Source organism: Gregarina niphandrodes (assembly GCF_000223845.1).
Source record: "Gregarina niphandrodes unplaced genomic scaffold scaffold00034, whole genome shotgun sequence".
Lineage (NCBI taxonomy): Eukaryota > Apicomplexa > Conoidasida > Eugregarinorida > Gregarinidae > Gregarina > Gregarina niphandrodes.
Genome location: NW_011645803.1, coordinates 1 through 17,404, shown reverse-complemented (window position 1 = coordinate 17,404; position 17,404 = coordinate 1). Strand labels below are relative to the sequence as shown.

The 17,404-nt window shown below is 53.5% G+C and overlaps 10 protein-coding genes across 10 annotated transcripts; 6 read left to right on the top strand and 4 right to left on the bottom strand.

Moving 5' to 3' along the window:
• Positions 1–522: 522 nt before the first annotated feature.
• On the bottom strand, positions 523–978 carry GNI_132550 (hypothetical protein; the record flags this gene model as incomplete). The annotated part of the gene is made up of 1 exon (XM_011133921.1): positions 523–978. One exon carries the CDS (start codon positions 976–978, stop codon positions 523–525), a length of 456 nt encoding a protein of 151 aa, XP_011132223.1.
• Positions 979–1,109: 131 nt separating this feature from the next.
• On the bottom strand, positions 1,110–2,589 carry GNI_132540 (hypothetical protein; the record flags this gene model as incomplete). Its single annotated transcript, XM_011133920.1, has 2 exons — positions 1,110–1,396; positions 1,443–2,589. The coding sequence occupies 2 exons, from the start codon at positions 2,587–2,589 to the stop codon at positions 1,110–1,112; spliced, it is 1,434 nt and encodes a 477-aa protein (XP_011132222.1).
• Positions 2,590–2,833: 244 nt separating this feature from the next.
• GNI_132530 (putative histone-binding protein) lies at positions 2,834–4,416 on the top strand (the record flags this gene model as incomplete). The annotated part of the gene is made up of 2 exons (XM_011133919.1): positions 2,834–2,946; positions 3,177–4,416. 2 exons carry the CDS (start codon positions 2,834–2,836, stop codon positions 4,414–4,416), a joined length of 1,353 nt encoding a protein of 450 aa, XP_011132221.1.
• Positions 4,417–5,020: 604 nt separating this feature from the next.
• GNI_132520 (hypothetical protein) lies at positions 5,021–7,411 on the top strand (the record flags this gene model as incomplete). The annotated part of the gene is made up of 1 exon (XM_011133918.1): positions 5,021–7,411. The coding sequence occupies one exon, from the start codon at positions 5,021–5,023 to the stop codon at positions 7,409–7,411; it is 2,391 nt and encodes a 796-aa protein (XP_011132220.1).
• A 62-nt stretch (positions 7,412–7,473) lies between these two features.
• On the top strand, positions 7,474–9,205 carry GNI_132510 (putative DUF895 domain protein; the record flags this gene model as incomplete). The annotated part of the gene is made up of 2 exons (XM_011133917.1): positions 7,474–8,192; positions 8,365–9,205. 2 exons carry the CDS (start codon positions 7,474–7,476, stop codon positions 9,203–9,205), a joined length of 1,560 nt encoding a protein of 519 aa, XP_011132219.1.
• A 476-nt stretch (positions 9,206–9,681) lies between these two features.
• GNI_132500 (hypothetical protein) lies at positions 9,682–11,495 on the bottom strand (the record flags this gene model as incomplete). Its single annotated transcript, XM_011133916.1, has 2 exons — positions 9,682–9,950; positions 10,040–11,495. The coding sequence occupies 2 exons, from the start codon at positions 11,493–11,495 to the stop codon at positions 9,682–9,684; spliced, it is 1,725 nt and encodes a 574-aa protein (XP_011132218.1).
• A 12-nt stretch (positions 11,496–11,507) lies between these two features.
• GNI_132490 (putative UDP-N-acetyl-D-galactosamine:polypeptide N-acetylgalactosaminyltransferase) lies at positions 11,508–13,259 on the top strand (the record flags this gene model as incomplete). The annotated part of the gene is made up of 1 exon (XM_011133915.1): positions 11,508–13,259. One exon carries the CDS (start codon positions 11,508–11,510, stop codon positions 13,257–13,259), a length of 1,752 nt encoding a protein of 583 aa, XP_011132217.1.
• A 158-nt stretch (positions 13,260–13,417) lies between these two features.
• GNI_132480 (ricin-type beta-trefoil lectin domain protein) lies at positions 13,418–13,648 on the top strand (the record flags this gene model as incomplete). Its single annotated transcript, XM_011133914.1, has 1 exon — positions 13,418–13,648. One exon carries the CDS (start codon positions 13,418–13,420, stop codon positions 13,646–13,648), a length of 231 nt encoding a protein of 76 aa, XP_011132216.1.
• Positions 13,649–13,887: 239 nt separating this feature from the next.
• GNI_132470 (putative ubiquitin activating enzyme) lies at positions 13,888–16,159 on the bottom strand (the record flags this gene model as incomplete). The annotated part of the gene is made up of 3 exons (XM_011133913.1): positions 13,888–15,770; positions 15,907–16,097; positions 16,143–16,159. 3 exons carry the CDS (start codon positions 16,157–16,159, stop codon positions 13,888–13,890), a joined length of 2,091 nt encoding a protein of 696 aa, XP_011132215.1.
• An 87-nt stretch (positions 16,160–16,246) lies between these two features.
• On the top strand, positions 16,247–17,329 carry GNI_132460 (fructose-bisphosphate aldolase; the record flags this gene model as incomplete). The annotated part of the gene is made up of 1 exon (XM_011133912.1): positions 16,247–17,329. One exon carries the CDS (start codon positions 16,247–16,249, stop codon positions 17,327–17,329), a length of 1,083 nt encoding a protein of 360 aa, XP_011132214.1.
• Positions 17,330–17,404: the final 75 nt, after the last annotated feature.

The window sequence follows — 17,404 nt, the reverse complement described above, 5'->3', positions numbered from 1 at the left end:
CCCACGATGTCCTCGTCGTCGTTCTGCAGCCAGCTCGCAAACACGGGGTCTTCCGCCAGGTATGGCATATATAACGAGTTGATGAATCTCGAGAAGTTAACTTGGCCAGTAGCATCCTTGATGTGTGCGGCTGAGAACTGATCCAAGGTCTGGCGAAAGAGTTGCTCCGCCTTACCGCCACCTGTCGCCGGAACTGACGCAGAGACGGAAGTAGGCACAGGCGATACACGCCCCTCGTTATTCATGGCTGGGAACACCGAAGAGCTGGCGGATCGAAAAATGGGACCGTCTAAGGGAGGGTCGTCCGAATTGGGGAATATGCTTCAGCAAACAATGTAAAGAGGCAAGCAACGTAAAGAGGCAAACAACGTAAAGAGGTAGCAAGCAACTCTAGGAGGTAAAGGGTGTTCCACAGAAAAAAATATGGAGGAGGGGCACCCAGAACCGACCCATACATATTTGCGCGATGACCCCCTGATCGTCGCCCCTGTCCCGCTCTGGTGGTTCTCATCCGATATGTGACTAACTGTTGGACCAGACGTCGAAACGGGCACCAAATCGACTGGCTAGAGGGTCAGCAAGACCGGGGAGCAATCGGGGTGGGGTGCCGTTGGCTCGCATGTATTGCTTGGTTAGGTTGCACGCTCGCAAGGCTCGTTCGTGGATTCTGCGAAACAGAATAGTTCTCAGGAGTGCTGTCAATGTCTGCACAAAAACCTCGCGCACAGTCGGCAGGTTTAGAGGACCTTTCTTGAGCCGTTCGGCCTCGGCATGGTAGACAAGGAATTCGTGGAGAACGCGCTCTTCATCCGGATTCAAACGAACCGCTTGGTGGTCCTCCATTTTAATGAGATCCGGGATGCAAGACTTGTACTCTAGCAGGGTCTCCAAGACTGACGCGCATGCGCACTCACAACACCGTCCTGCGTCCCGCATCTCGTGGTGCTCCCCCGGTTGGAGGCGAGTCGCATGTGGCATGGTTTCACATGTTCGCGTACACGTTCGCGCACACGTTCGCGCACATGTTCGCGCACACGTTCGCGCACGCGTTCGCGCACACGTGTTCGAGTGAGTTCCCAGTGAGTTAACATTTTCATCCGGGGAGTTACTTAGTTAGTTCTCTTGGCGGTTTTGGGTGGTGCACCCGGCTTCTTCTTGGATCGCGACTGCGATCGGGTTTTTCTGCCGGCCGCGGCCTTTTGCAGGGCGGTCTTTTGCATGGCGGTCTTTTGCATGGCGGGCTTTTGCGTAACAAGCTTTTGCGGGTTCCTGCCTCTTGCAGGTTCGGTTGGGGTCTGGCGGTCGGGAGTCTGCACCCAGCGCACGAGGAGGTTAAGAGTGGCCAGAGTGTAGTGCGATTTGAGGGCGGTTTCAGCGGACAGCGAGGGAGCGAAACCTACTGCGGCGATGAGTAGTGAATTCGGTGGAAGGGAGAGCGAAACGTGTAACGGCCTGAAGTCCGAACTGCCACAGCGCCAGGTCCGAGGCCCGTTCCGGAAACTCGCGACTCGCCACCGACTGCAGCAGCTCCGTCGGCAGCGGAGCGGCCGCACACTCTGGTCGGGGGTCCCGACCTGGCCGCGTCTGCAACTCCCGACCCGGTCTTCGTTGTGCTAGCGGGTCCAACAGCCGGTGATTCACCAGCCCTGGCGTTAGCAAGGTCGGATTTGGTGGGAAGTATCGCTGGTGGTACAGGGCCACCAGAATTTCGAACGTCGTCTCCTGCGCAGCCGCCGCCGGCGCCGTCGTCACGAGTTCGACCGCCATCGGCGCCGCCGCCACGAGGTCTGTGCCTGGCACAGCCACAGTGCGGGCACCCCTCCCAGTGGTACCCCTCCCAGTGGTACCCCTCACAGGGGTACCCCTCACAGGGGTGGCCCCCACAAGAATAGCCCCCAATACGTTTCGGTCGTTCGGGTCGCCTAGACCTGTGGCGTTTGCAGCTGCGGCCATTCGGACTCTTGTCCAGACAGGGTCGCGGTGGGGCGGAAGGCCGAAGGCCTGTTCGAGTGTGAGTTGGCCCGGTGGGCGTCTGGAGGGTGCGGAGGGTGCGGGAGTAGCGGCACTGTGTGCAATATCCCGTGCAGCCTGTTCCGTCCGGCGTGTTAGAAAGTACGCGCACACATCCGCGTCCCGGGCCGCGATAGCCGCACGAATTTCGCGTGTTGCTTGCGCTACCAATGTCGCAGCCGGTCGGTGCCGTCTGTCTAACGATGACAGACATTGTACACTCAATAGCAAACGTTCCTCTGCCACACTCCGGTATCGGTTCACCACAAATCCTGGGTCCCACATTTCACACAACAACGGCTGATACAAAAGCACACGGCTCACACATGCCGCCGCATGTGCCGCCGAATGTGCCGGCTGAACGTCATATCGAAACCCGTCCCGCCGGTGAACCCTACAACCGGCGTAACCTGAGGGACTTTTCCACGCACCGCCCGACCCAGTGTTAGACGAGTCGCCTAACGGGTTGTTTGATACACCGCCTAAGGGACCGATTGCAGACAGTGCCTCAGCGGTACCGCCTCGCGGACCGCGAGGACCTGCCACGCTCTCGACTTGGCTTGCCTCTCGTTCACTCATCACTTATTTCTCGCACCTCGTTTCTCGCGCACCACATCCCCCGCACCACACAGCTGACCACCCCTACCGACCACCCCTACCGGTCACAGTAGGTTGTCACAGTAGGCGGTGAATGACACGCTTCCCACAGTAGGCGGACACGCTTCCCACAGTAGGCGCTTCCCAATGTAATTGCCAGACGTGCTATTGATCGGTCCCAGGTGGAGAGGTCGCCGGGTCGGGGCAGATTTTTATTTTGTTGTCGATGGATGAACGCAAGAGCTGGCAAGATAACACGGGACTCCTTTATGAGTTTCTGAATAACTACAGTTGCGAGTGGCCCGCATTGTCTTTGGAGTGGTTAAGTACTCAACCTGGGTAAGACTCACTCGCATTTATAATGGGCCCGAATTGAGAACATGAGGTCAGCGACCGACAATAACACCAAAGGGCCGGGGGGCCGACAATAACACCAATGGGCCGGGGGAGTGAGACCCTACAGACCCAGGTCTATGACCCTGCAGGGAGGACCTTAGGCAAGGTGTAAGGTCCTCCTTAGACCGTAGGCAAGACCGTTCCCAAGGGGTGGTGAATGTTTACTAATGTAGGTCTGATTCTTTTCCAGTTGCTGAGTTCTTATTGGGTACTTGCGCAGATGGTCCGCGTGAGAACTACGTGTATTTGGTGGATGTGACATTGGGTGGTCCTCACGGTGTGAGTATGGAAAATCGTGAGTACGGAGTGCGCTCGGATCGAATGGGTTTCGAATATGGCGAGGGTAAGCCGGTGTACAACATCCGGAAGCGTATTCATATCCCGTTGGGTGAGATCCATCGAGCTAGAGCGAGTCGGGTGGAGGGGTCATTATTAGCAGGATGTGTTTGTGCATCAGGTGAAAGCATAGTGTTCGATCGTTCGGTTCCGAAAGATACGGAGCCGATTGATGCGGGTTTGCGTATTAAGGAGGGTGATGGTCATGAGAGTGTGGTAGCTCGATTATGTGGTCATGACTCTGCGGCATGGGGTTTAGCTTGGTCGTTGTTTGATGGTGAGCAATTGTTAACTTCGTCAGATGACCATCGAATTTGTACGTGGAATTTGCACAAGTCACCGCATGATACATCAGGCGGTAAAAGTGCCTGGAAGGCTGCGAAGACCATAACACCCGTCAGTACCTACAGCACAGGTCATACTAAGGCCGTCCAGTGTGTCATACCACATATTGATCATCCTGCTATGTTTATTAGCGCTGGTGATGACGGTCAAATCTGCGTATGGGATGGACGGATCAGCGATCATGAACATGCCTTTTTCCCTGTCGTCAAGGACCCAACAGACGCCTTCAATGCCGTTTCTCAGAACAAGTTCAAGGCACACCTTCTAGCCACTGGTGGTACCGGAACTGATGTCTGCATATGGGACATCCGCAATTGTGGTTACCCTCTCGCACGACTCTCACATCATGACAAAGGATCCAACGCCGTCGCGTTTAATGAACATAGAGACTACCTACTTGCTTCCGCAGGCGCCGAAGGAAAAGTCGTCGTCTGGGATCTTAGAGATATCGGGAAAGAACAGTCAGCAGAAAACGCACAAGACGGACCGCCCGAACTACTCTTCGTCCACCAAGGACACACAACTGCAGTACAAGATATCTGCTGGGCACCAGACGAAGAACACGAATTCCACATCTCATCTGTATCCGATAATAATGAATGGCAATTGTGGTCATATGTAAGACACATGCTGTGTATCAAGGACACGGCACGCCGTCTACACGCAGTCATCTCATGTACCCATGCTTTGTACCCATGTTTTGTACCCTTGTCGTGTAGTCTTGTCGTGTAGTCATATCGTGTGTGCCTTTAGGACAAGACCGTCTTTCATAAAGAACAAAGTGAAGAAGAGTCAGACTATGATGAGTCGTTTCCTGTAGAGTAGTTAGTTCATGGATGTTCTTATTCAAATGCGACTCAAGGTTTCTTGAGCGACCACAGATTGATCCTGTGTGGAGGAGGTGGGTCAAGGAGGCGGCTCGAGGAGCCACCTCGACCGAGAATTCGGGCCACGTCGCATGTGGGCTGCGACGGATTTTGCCACCATCCGCCCGGGTCCTTATCTGCGGCGCTGTAGTGGACTTTGTCTCTGGAATAAAGCTCTTGTGCTCCGCGAACCGACGTCTGCGGGCGGAAGAACTTTGTGGGGGAGACCGTTATGAGTGGGACGTCGGTTCTGGGACGTCCGCTGTGGGGGCTAGTCTCCTTGTGGGACTGGTCTCCGGATAAATACAGACGTTTTTCGCACCAACTTCGGCTTGCTGAGACATCAATGGAGATGTGCCCCAACGCAGTCCACTGTCAGACAGGAGGTAGGAGAGGAGGGGAGGGAGCTGCAGAGAGTGGTCGGTGACCGGGGAACGAAGGTGGTGGCAAGACCATTTTTTCCCACTAATATGTACAGAGCCACGCCTCTACAGTTCCCGGCAAATACTCAGTATACCAACGGGAATACTGCAACGGTATCACTGAACGAGTCCTTCGGCGGGCTAGGGTCGGTTGGTGGCGTTGGATCAATCGGAGGCCTCGGATCGAATGGAGTTGAATTTGAGGAAGGTGCGCCGCCGGAGTTTTCGTCGACGATTTTGAGCGATTCTATGCGGCCTACACCGTTACGGCCGGGACCGCAGATCCCGCTGCCCGTGTTCGACATTGAGCCGAGTCAACGGATCGGTCCGGGAGTGGGACTGGTTCCCCCGGAGGACGCAACAATGAGAATTACATCTGATGGCAGCAGTACTGTCTTCTTGAATTCGCTGATGCCGGCCATCTTGCGGTCAGAGCATCTCTCAGGGCAAGAGCATTTCGCAGACCCCGAGCATATCGCAGACCCCCAGCATGTAGAAGGCTCAGAATACCGGTTAGAACATACAGGTTCAGAACACCGTTCGGAACAGGCTCCGTTGGCCCGGAACTCGCTGGCACCGCCCCCTCTGGCCCCTGTGGAAGAAGTGTCGCCAGAGATTGCGTCAAATTTGGCGGACACCAAGAGCGTCAACGGGTCGTCTACGTCCTCAATTAGTCCCGGACACACCATGGCGAGCATCGAAACCTCCATGGGCTTTGAGCCCGCCGACTCCGCGGGCTCTCGACGTAGAGCTTTGCGACGGCTCCAGAAGCAAGCTTTTGCCTTACAGCGCCCACCGGGGTACTCCGCAGCTCAGCCAGGCGGCGGACCCATCAACCTCGGACAGGCCACAGCCGTCATTCCCGCTGCCCTGCTTCAAGAGCTACTTACGAAGGGGTACATCCCTCCACACCTCCTCGCGGCCTATGCTCCCAGTCTCGTTGGCGCTGCGCCCCAATTCCGGAACGCTGACCCCTTCAACTCCGTCGAGATGCACCACCCGTACAATTCGATTGAATACAACGGCAACGCTGTCATGGGCAGCGCTGTCATGGGTAACTCTGTCACGGGCAACGGGATGATGGGCAACGGCATGATGGGCAATGGCATGATGGGCAACGGCATGATGGGCAACGGCATGATGGGCAGCACAATGATGGGCAGCACCATGATGGGCAATGGCATGATGGGACATGCCATGATGCGCGGTCCCGTGATGGGCATGATGGGCAACTCCGTCCTAGGCAGTGGCAGTCCCGCGTTCGTGAACACGCCCGGCCGGAACTTTGGACGGAACGGTGGTCTGGCAAATACTGGACTTATGTCCCCGGTGCTGACGCCGAACGGAGTAATGAGTGTGCCCTCGATGAGCGTGGCCTCCGGCAACCTTCTTGCCGGCGCTGGCTACCACGCGAACGGGTTTCCGGCCCCTGGTGCCGTCGTCAGCAACCAGCGTCCCGGCGGTCACCTGATGATGTCGCCCGGCAACTCTTTGCTGGGCCCGGGTGGTTTACACGGAACCGCTGTTCGAACCGCGGCGTTGGCACCTAGCAACCGAATGCTGGCCGCGAATCCTGGAGCGGTCACGCCCTACATGACTCCTGGATACTTTTCCGTACCCACTTCTAGTGGTCCCTACGCGGACCCGTATATGAGACCACAGTATGCTATAGCGGAATACAACCGCTCGGCCGCCAACTGGATGGCTGCTAATGGAATGCCCGCCAGCGGAATGCCCGTCAACGGAATGCCCGTCAACGGCATTCCTCCCAAGGGGATGATCCCCAACGGGATGTGCCCCAACGGTATGGGCCCTAACGGGATGCCCCCCAACGGAATGGCAGCTTTGAATCAAAGCACCGAATGGTTAATGAACTCGACGGAGGTCAGGAGGAAGTTTCCTCGACTATGCGGGGCTATTGCTCGGGGTGGAGTCAACCTTGTGGAACTACTTACCCATGAGGTGGTGGTTCCGGTGGAAGAAAGCATCAATGTTGATGTCAAGACTATCATGTCACGAAAGGCTGTCGGGCGCTTGCTAGGAGATCGGCTCCGGAAAGCATTCAAGAACAGACTACCCGACCCGGCCATTGAGTCCCGGCTAGTTAACAAAATAGCCGGTTATATATGGGCAAAGATTGAAAAGGTTGTCGCACATGCTGAAGACGAACAAACTTTATTAGCTTGGCTCTTTCGGCAAAGTCTAGAAACTCATGCCGACCTGAGCCATAGCTTTACTCTAGCCTCGCGCAAGAAGGGAGACATCATACTAGCCAAGATCGAAGGAACAGCCACGATAACAAGGAGTAGAAAGCTCATGCAAGACGAGTTGACATTGAGCACAAGCTTCAGCGTTAGGGTAAGGACTTGCTTGGGGAGGAGGGGGGCAGGGGGGGAGATTGGGCAGGTTGCACACGTGTGTGCGCGGCCTAAAAATTGATAGATCACATGTATTTTAGGCCGTGTTCATGAGCGGTGGACCTTTGCGAATGTTGGAGCAGGATGCGAGCCTGGCCGAGATATACACTGTACCTTGGGGTTGATGTTTTGTTTTGTTTTTTTTTTGGTCAGATGCTGGCATGGTCATACGCTCAGGTGATTGTGCTGGCAGTCTGCCATTTGACGTCGGTGGGTATGTGGAATGGGCTGAACGCCCTGGGCTCTCTGGGTACGGATGACGAGCATTTGGCGCACTACTGTAATTCAACAATGTACCTGGCAGGGATTGTAGGAGGACTGATCGGAGGAGGGATAGTGAATGTGTGCGGGATTAAAGCATCGGCCTTAGTAGGATTAGCAGGTCAGTCCACAACTATCATGGCCTATTTCTGTTACTATTATCTGCATGTGGTTCCACTACCGATAGTTGTCATTTATAATGGATTATCAAGTGTGGCCATATCGTGTTTTACGAGTGCAATTGGGACCGCTTTAATTCACTATCCAACTGCCTCTGAACGAGGAAAATTCATTGCGGTATCTGGAGCAATTCTTAACCTGGGAGGGCTGGTGGGAGGCTTGATAGCCATGTACATGAACTTCCAGTCTACCGTTACTGTAGCTCTGTCACCGGAATCGTACTTGGCCGTAATCGCAGTCACCGTGGCTGGAGTACTTGTTGCTGCCCTTTTGCTAAAAGAAAGGGTTTACCGAACGGACGAGACAACTCCGGAGTTGGATCACGCGGATCTCAAACGAGAAATCGTTTCGCTGCCCGCTGAGTTTGCGAACCCGTACGTTCAGAACCTTTCCCTCAACCAACACTTGTCCACTAACGTTTACCCAACAACCCACCAACGCTTACCTTAACAAACACCTTGTTCCGTAATGGTGAGGTGTACAATCGTGCGCCAGACGTGTGCGTTGTTTAGGTTCCTATACCTGTTTGTTTAGGTTCCTGTACCTGTTGATGCCGCTATTTTTGATCAATGTGTGGCATGAGGTGGTCCTGTTCAACTACTTTAACGGCCAACTGTTTAACATTCGGAGTCGAGCGGTTAACTCTTGTTGGTACTATGTGGCGCGCATTGGAGGTTCCTTTCTTTTTCAGTTGGTCTCCAGTAGTGCTGGCGGTAAGCGATCTCTCCAGACTCGCGTGTACAGGTCCGTGGGAGCTTTGACGATGCTGCTGTGCCTGGGTTGTGGAACAGCAATAAGGGCCCTGTCGGGCCCGCCACTGGGCACTCTCTTACTAGATTTCACTGATCAAGAAGGGCGCTGGATGGCCCTGTGTTTCCTTGCATATGGTGCCCTTGAAACCATGAGTGCGAATATTACATTTTGGCTTCTGGCTGAATTGGCTGTGGGATCTGCACAATCTCGCAACCGACTGGTTGGTCTCAGTAGAGCACTCATCAACCTGGGAGGCTGTATTAGCTGGGGTCTTGACATCCTACACATCCCCCCTTCTGTACAATGGGCACTGAATCTGACTCTCTGGATCGCCACCTTTGCTGGAATTGTTGCCGCAACCAGACGCAGTAACTATACTGCAGACCACCACCCCGTTTCGGACCACCACCCCGTTTCGGACCACCACCCCGTTTCGGACCACCACCAACCCACCGTTGACAAATGCGCTTACTCTACTTTAAATTCCACCAATACCACCATAGAAATTAATCAGTACCGACCCAACGCAGCGGATTCCACCGAAGTCTCACCACAAGAGAAGACACCCGGGAACGCAATTACTGGGGCAAGATCTGTGTGTAACGACACGATACTTGTGTGACGACCTTTGGCAGGTCTGGTTACGCAACCAGACTTGTCAAGGTGATCTGATTCAATGCAATTCAAATTAGACCTCAAAGGCCGACCAAACAACTGGCCGACCAAACAACTGGCCGACCAAACAACTGGCCGACCAAACAACTGGCACCTCCGTAGCTAGCCAGGAAATTATACGGAGGCTGGGTAGATGGCTAACCGCCTCCTTTCACTTTTCACTGTGCCTACATCAACTCCTTTTCACCAAACTCCCTTTTGACCCAACCCTCCTATCTCACTTTTGATCAATTCCCACGCGACACGGACACCCATCTCCACCGTATACATGTGCCCCTATCGCATTTGACTACACCATCACAAGACCTGGGGGCAAACACATTGCGGCAAACACATTTGTGGCAAACACATTGTGGCAAACACACGGAAATATACCCCCATCGTCCGAACATGTTCGGCTTCCTCATAATTCTACAATGGTGATCACCAATCCGGGTTGAGTTCGAGTATCTGGTCACGCATCCGCTCCGCCAGCATCCTATCGTTCTTGGGTACCCGGCAGTCACCGCAGGGAGAAAATCCTCCCCATGGATTAGGGTGGGTTGTGTTGATTCTGTGTTCGTAGTGGGAATAGACGTTCGTGTCTGCTATGTGATCGCAACAGGATACTTCCGGCCAGCCGGGACACATGATGAGGTCGGCCTGGTCGACGCTAGTAAATGAACGGCTCTGACGATGGAACTCAGCCAAGTCTAAACACAATGGAGTGTGTAGGGACGGGAAGAATGTGTGAGACATGTGGGTGGTGTATAAATATCGTTTGAGGTGTGTATATTGTCACCTTTAGCTTGTCTCAAATTGGATGCGGGTGCCTTCTTGCACCAGCCGTAGACGTATAAGGGGCTGGCGGGGGGAATTTTGTGCATGCCTTGGCCAACATAGGGGAAGGTGTTAGGACAGGGAACCTTTCGTTCGCTCCAGACATCTCCCGCGTCGCAGATGGCATGTATGTTGTTAGCGATGGGTACGTTGGGTCGTGGGTGTTGAGTGCGCATGAAGCGCGGTCTCGGTTGTAATCTTGTTTCGAGGGTTCTAAGACCTTTGGTAGCGACGGCATATAAGGCTGCATTGTTTGCCGGTTGAATAGGACTGACATGATCCAGACTGCTACGGTCGGCGATGTCCAGAGCAATGAGTCTGAACCGAGGTGTGACGGACGTGGTTTGTTGGGCCTTTCTGGTTTTTCTCGGTTTGCTGGTTAAGGAGAGGTCTTCGGGGCAGTTGTATGAAGCCCAGGTCACCGTGGTCGCCTTGTCATCTACTCTCGGAAAGACAAATAGGTTCCGGAGCCGGCTGGGGTACATCGTGAACCAGAGTCGGGTATACAGTACGTCTAAACTGTCCAGCAGGTTATAGTTAAGCGTCGTCATATCCGTTTCCTGGATTCGCGTGCTGAGCAGTTTGCAGAATTTCTTCAGATCTTCCCTCCGGGTCACGAGCGGTGGCAGCAGAGGCACCTTAGTGCTCTGGCTGGCATAGAGGGCATCAGTACCCCTTTGTTCATGGCCGGCGATCTCTTCGGTGAGGACAGAGTTGACTCGAATGCTGTCGCAGAGTTGCTGTACCTCAGCCGCATTTTTGGGGTACATAAGCAGCCGGTCGGGGATACGGGAGACGAAAGCTCGGTAAAGCGGTGAGTCGCGCGGGTCATAGTACTGGTCGATGTAGCCGCTGGCGGGGTCTTCCGCCATGTGCTTGCCGTAGCGAATCAGGCTGGCGCGGGCGGGGTAGACCGGCGCACGGACCACCGGTAATTGGACATCGCACACACGTGCTGGGAGGGGACCCAAAGCCTCTGCCAACGTGAGGACTTGATTGTGCGACGTCAACTCGTCTACGAAGACATAGGTGTGCACATCCGGCAAACCCAATATCCAACGCGGAGGTGCGTTAGTGTAGTAGCTACCACAGGCAAATGCAAGTGCCTGGGTATCTGTCGCATTGAAGTTGCCACCGGGCGTAGGTTGAACTGACAGCCGCGTGCCACCAACACCGGACCCATGGTCTCTATGCCATTCTGCCAGCAGGTCTAGTTGGTTGGCCGCATATCCCAGCAGTCGATCATTACCTGTTTCGTACAACAGTAGGAATTCTTCAACGCCCTGCGCCTCGTGGAAAGCCAGCCAGTCGGTTACATGTGGCAGATCCGGTGGCTTCACGACCGTGCAGCCCACCACCTTTCCCCACACCGCTCGACTAACACCGAACCCAACTAGAAGCACCCCTCCAAGTCGCATATATTATTTCTGATGAGCGCGTCGCCGATCGTTGCTGAGTCCAGACCAGTTGGGGAGTCCAGACCCACTGGTCCGGGCCTGTTGGCACGCGGTCACTACCTCTTCCTTGCTCTGGCTCGTCGTTTGGAGGCTCTATTGCCATCGGATGCGCGGGATCAATGGCGGAGTTCGCGGGCGATTCCGAAGATTCTTAAACTACTGTTTTGTTCTGCAGCCTTCGGACTCTGTTTCTGGGGCTTCTTCTCTCTGCTCCGGGACGAACGGCCGTTGGTCGGTACTCCCGGTAGCGACACATTAGTGGCCCAGATTGCGGACCTCAACTTCAAAGTGGGCCGGGACGCATTGCGAAGGGACACGGCGTCTGTGAGGTATCATGGAGACCTAAGTCAGATCCCGAAGCCCGGGAACTGGTCACACCCAACGTACGCTGATGACCTGCGCTTTCCCCTGGATCGTGAACCCCAGGATTTCCGTCTCAGCCAGTGTAAAGGCCTTAAGTATGGCAACCGTGTCCCCAAGACCAGCGTGGTGTTCATCTTTTGCAACGAGCCGTTCGAGACGCTGCTCCGCTCTGTTCACTCGGCACTTAACACTTCCCCTCCAGACCTACTTGACGAAATTATACTTGTCGACGACGGCTCTGACCGCCCCTACATCAAATCCAGGGAAGATGGCGGCACCGGCTTGCTCGAGGACTATATTGCCTTGTTGCCAAAGGTACGACTCATCCGCACTGGCGAGAGGAGCGGTATTGTGCGCGCCAGACTGACCGGTATTAACGCCGTTAAGAGCGAGACATTCGTTATTCTAGACTCACACATCGAGTGCCAGCCGGGATGGCTGGAGCCGCTGCTGTATCCTATTGGTAGTGATCCGTCCATTGTCACTATGCCTCACATCGATGGCATCGACAAGTCCACTTTGGAATTGCAGAAGGGTGGTGTGGGCTGCACAATTGGGTTGATTTGGAACGTGATGGAGCATGCTTACAAGCCTGAGCCCGGTGTGAGTCCAGCTGACCGCGTATTAGGCGGACCCACCGACTATGTCTCCTCGCCCACAATGGCAGGCGGGCTTTTCGCTGCAAACAAAGAGTGGTTTTTGAAGATCGGAGGCTACGACACAGAAATGTCTGGATGGGGCGCAGAAAACGTGGAATTCAGTTTCAGACTATGGCAATGCGGTGGCAAACTACTCTGCACAGAGTGTTCCCGAGTAAACCACATGTTCGGCGGAGGCAAACACTACAAAACGAAAGGCGGCAGCACCTCCGTCAACCGCATGAGAACGATTGCCTCCTGGATGGATCAGTTCGCAGACCTCTCATGGCACGTCCTAGGACGCCCCAAATTCGAGGAAATTGGTAACCTTACGAGAATGAACAAACTAAGAAAAGAACTACAGTGCAAGGGCTTCAAATGGTTCCTGGACAACGTCTACCCGGAATCCTACGTCCGTGACTTCCCCGATGACGTACCCTATCTTGGACCAATAGTTAACATCGGAACCAAGAATTGCTTAAGACAAAGCTACCGTGGTGCCAATGGTATCCGAACTTCAGACTGTAGTTCTGCTCTACAAGGCAACAAGGGCATACACATCTACTGGAAGAAACCCAGCTACATCACAGTAGAAAATAATGACGAAACTTGCTTGGTGCTCGGAAAAGGCGATAAGAGCCAACCGAAATGGGATTGGTGCTCCCACAACGTCCAATGGACACTTGATCTAGACTTTATCTCAGCCGGTAATGATACGCGCTAACTCATGACGCTTCACACCATCCGACTCGCTCTGCACACATCATCCTAGACGTCACAACACACACAAGGTAGTACTCTACATAACATAGTACACAACCACGTAGTTCACAACCACGTATCACACATTCCATCTCAGATAAACGAACCTCAGCGGAGGTCATGGATGATGTGAAGATATTCGTCCATAGAGACTCCTACCTAAGCAGCGCTTTCAGTGAGTTTGGTGATATCGTCGGCATGCGAATTAAAAACGGACGGAATATGTGTCTGACGGAGGCGGATTCCGGGGAGGTGAATTTGGAGGAGTGTGACGATTCAGATTACAACCAATTTTGGACCTGGACCAAGTACAAGCCGAACGCGTTTTGGATGGATCGGGTCACAAAGTAAACTGGTGCCGTGACGGTGAACTCTCAGCGCCGCTGATTGATGCACTGAAATCGGAACTTAGCGCTAACGGGAACTCAGCGCTAGTACTGGCGCCAATCAATACTCCGGCTGGACACTCCGGCTGGACTCTGCTCCAATAATCTGGGTTCGGATAGAAACTGTGGGCGGAGTTAGAAATGGGGAGGCTAGAAATGGAGCATACGCAAACTGGAACGCTAGAATACGGATGGTTCCATGGACTATCCCACGGACGGCCCGCGTTTAGCGCCGGGTTCCCCTTCAGCGTCGCTGTCTCTCGGGCGTTTCTGTCTAGTGCTGTCATGTGGGTGGGCATCAGATGGGTCGGATGGGCTGGCGGCATCGAGCATAATGACGTCAGACGAGTTGTCGTCGTTGTCGCCGTCGCCGTCGTCGTCGTCGTCGGGAGTAGCTGTTCCGGCGTCTTTGTCCCCATTTGCATCTTGACTTTGCTTCGCCGGCAAAGTGGGGGGTTCTAGCCACTCTCTGGTGGACTTGAAGTTGGTTGAGGCCACGACATGGACCTGCAGTGGGTCGGGTGAGTTTCGGTCTTCTCGCATCATGATGTCGAAGCAACCTGTTTTGATATCACTCACGTTGAGTATGGCGTTGTCTGCGGGTAACAGCTGCTCCAAACTTTTGGTCACCAATTTCGGGTCGTCTTCTGCCATGTCCAGGTCGTATATGACGCCGGCGCTGGTTTGTAAAGTGACGTCATCGCCGGTGTTGAAGTGCGGAATGAGCACCTCAGAAATGAATCGCGACACAGACCACTCGCAATAACTTTGCAACATAACTGAGCTGGTCACCGATTGACAAACGAGACAGTCCCTCTTAGCTGGATCCAACTGCTCGGATAGCAATAGATAACTGTTGCGGAGTACTTGTGCGCGACTCCATACAAATTTAACACCTGCCTTCCGTACATCGTCCAAAGAAATATCATCCGCACACACGTGTGCGGCATCGTTTTTTGCAGTGGCGGCGGCATCCACGGATGCATACAGGGCGGAATCCTCAACGGTGAGGCTTCCTGCTTTCTTTTTTGAAAGCAGAGGATACAGTCGCATGCTATTCACCACCTGGATGCCGGCGACAATTGCGTTAGTCGAGGCAATAGCTGGTTGTATGTTGCCGGCAATAGTCTTGCAAGAATAATAGCTCTCTAAAGGAATGTGAAAATTCAGCATTCTTAGGTTGCTTGCACCACACACAAAAGCCATTGCGTTCTCCAAATCCTTATCAAACTTAACTGACAGATTCCGAAATTCTCTTCGGCAATTTATGAGGCCCTGGATGAACATGTCCGCATAGTAGCTCTCCGGTTTGTTCTCGCGTGCTTCCAAGCTGGAAGAGTCCACTAGCGTCAGCCCCGTCTCATACTCCTTTTTTTTCTTGTCCAAGTAGCTCTTCAACCACACCAGTGGCTTTGGCACGAGATTAGACGAGAGAGCCTCGCCAGTGGGAGCTTCACCAGCGGAGTGATTGTGGATAGTCGTATCTGGAGCGTCCCTGGACGGACTCACTTCTTTAGGCGATGATCCGGTCGAGTTAGTTGTTTCGACTTGCGTCTTCGTGCCTGGGTGTTTCATCTCAACCAAGTCTTCGATTTGTTCACAAAACAAGAACTGAGCCGCAGCGACTGCGAACTCCACGTCAGATAGCTCGGTCCCGTCACCCGCCCGGGCTAGGCGTTCTCCTACATCTTTGAGAGCGTTGTCGTCTTGTTCCTCGGACTCGAATAAAGATTCGAACAAGAATCGCGCCCAAGCTATGCAGTGTTCCGGCTTCTCTGGGGACAGCCGAATTGTGCAGACCGGAAACACCGTAACCTTTGGCTGCTCACGGCAGTCAAAGCATTCGGTACCTGCTCTACTCCACAGAGCGTAGCTCTGGCCTCGGTCTCCCGTAGACCCTGCTTCAAATAGGGGCAGACCTAACTTAACGCAAACGCCATTCACATACCGTCTTGCCTCCAGGTTATCCAAAGCGTTAATAACAAAATCATGTTCGCTAATAAATGCTAATTGCAGGTCTTGAACTTTTTGGACGAATGATCGAACTTTCAAATCCTTTGGAGTCCCGGGTCGTAAATAATATCGAACTTAAAACACGGAAAATAACACTCTTGCGGCAAAGAACCAGACGGGGCAAGGGGGAGAGGGGCAAGGGGGAGAGGGCAAGGGGAGAGGGGCAAGGGGGAGAGGGGAACGGGGCAGGAGGGAGAGGGTGTCGCTCACTTGCTTGAGCGGCGACTTTCGCTTTCGATTTACCCACGTCCTCCTTGCAAAATAAGAATTGCCTGTTGAGGTTCGTCACGTCAATGCTGTCCATGTCTACTATAGAGATGTCGCGAACCCCTGAGAGCACAATATTCTTGAGCACTTCGCATCCTATGCCTCCTGCTCCAACCAAGAGCACTTTAGCGTCTCTGAAAACCAACCAAATGAGTAACTGTGTTTGGGCCACAACCTACGCATAGCAGGTCGCCATTTCTGGGCTAGAAATTGTTGTCATCGTAAAGGACGTTCTGTCGCGCACGTGCTTGCAAATATTTTTTCACGGCGCTAATTATTGGGAATGGGCATCTGTCAGGAATTGAACGTACCGGCTGGAGTCATTACTGGTGACAATGTCCGTAAGGTTTTCAACTACGCACGCGCTAAGGGTTTCGCCATCCCCGCTATCAACTGTACCTCCACATCTACTGTGTGCGCTGTATTGGATGCTGCCAAGGAACTGAACGTTCCTATCATTATTCAGTTCTCCAATGGTGGTGCTGCGTATATGGCTGGTAAGGGCTTGGATAACAAGGAGCAGAAAGCCTCCATTCTTGGAGCTGTTGCTGGAGCCCACTACGTCCGAATGGTAGCCCCTGCTTATGGCATCCCCGTCATCGTGCACTCCGACCACTGCGCCAAGAAATTGCTGCCCTGGTTCGATGGCATGCTTGCTGCTGATGAGGAGTACTTCGCCAAGCATGGTGAACCCCTGTTCTCGTCCCACATGCTCGACTTGTCCGAGGAACCGAAGGAGGAGAACATTTCTATCTGCTGCAAGTACCTGGAGCGGATGGCAAAGATTAATTGTTTGCTCGAGATGGAAATCGGTATCACTGGCGGTGAGGAAGATGGAGTGAACAATGAAGGCGTTGACAACGCAGCCCTCTACACCCAGCCCGAAGACATTCTCGAGATCTATAAAAGGTTCTCGGAGCACACCGACTTGTTCAGCATTGCTGCTGCCTTTGGTAACGTTCACGGCGTATACCAGGCTGGCAACGTGAAGTTGCACCCGGAACTTCTCGGCAAGCACCAGGCTCATGTGAAGAAGGAGTTGAAACTCGAGAGCGACAGACCCGTTTTCTTCGTCTTCCATGGCGGTTCCGGATCGACCAAGCAGGAGATCGCTACGGCTCTCTCTCACGGTGTTGTGAAGATGAACATTGACACTGACACTCAGTGGGCGTACTGCAGTGGTTTCCGTGACTACTTCAACGCGAAGGCCGACTATGTCAGGAACCAAGTTGGCAATCCTGAAGGTGCCGACAAGCCCAATAAGAAGTACTACGATCCCAGAGTCTTTGTTCGTGAGGGTGAAAAGACTATGACCAAGCGCGTTATTGAGGCTTGCAAGGACCTTAAGAACGAGAACACATATTAAAAGTTTCCAGAATTTTCAACGTTTTTGGATAATGAATCATTTAGAAATAATTAAGTAGATAAATACCTGGGGAAT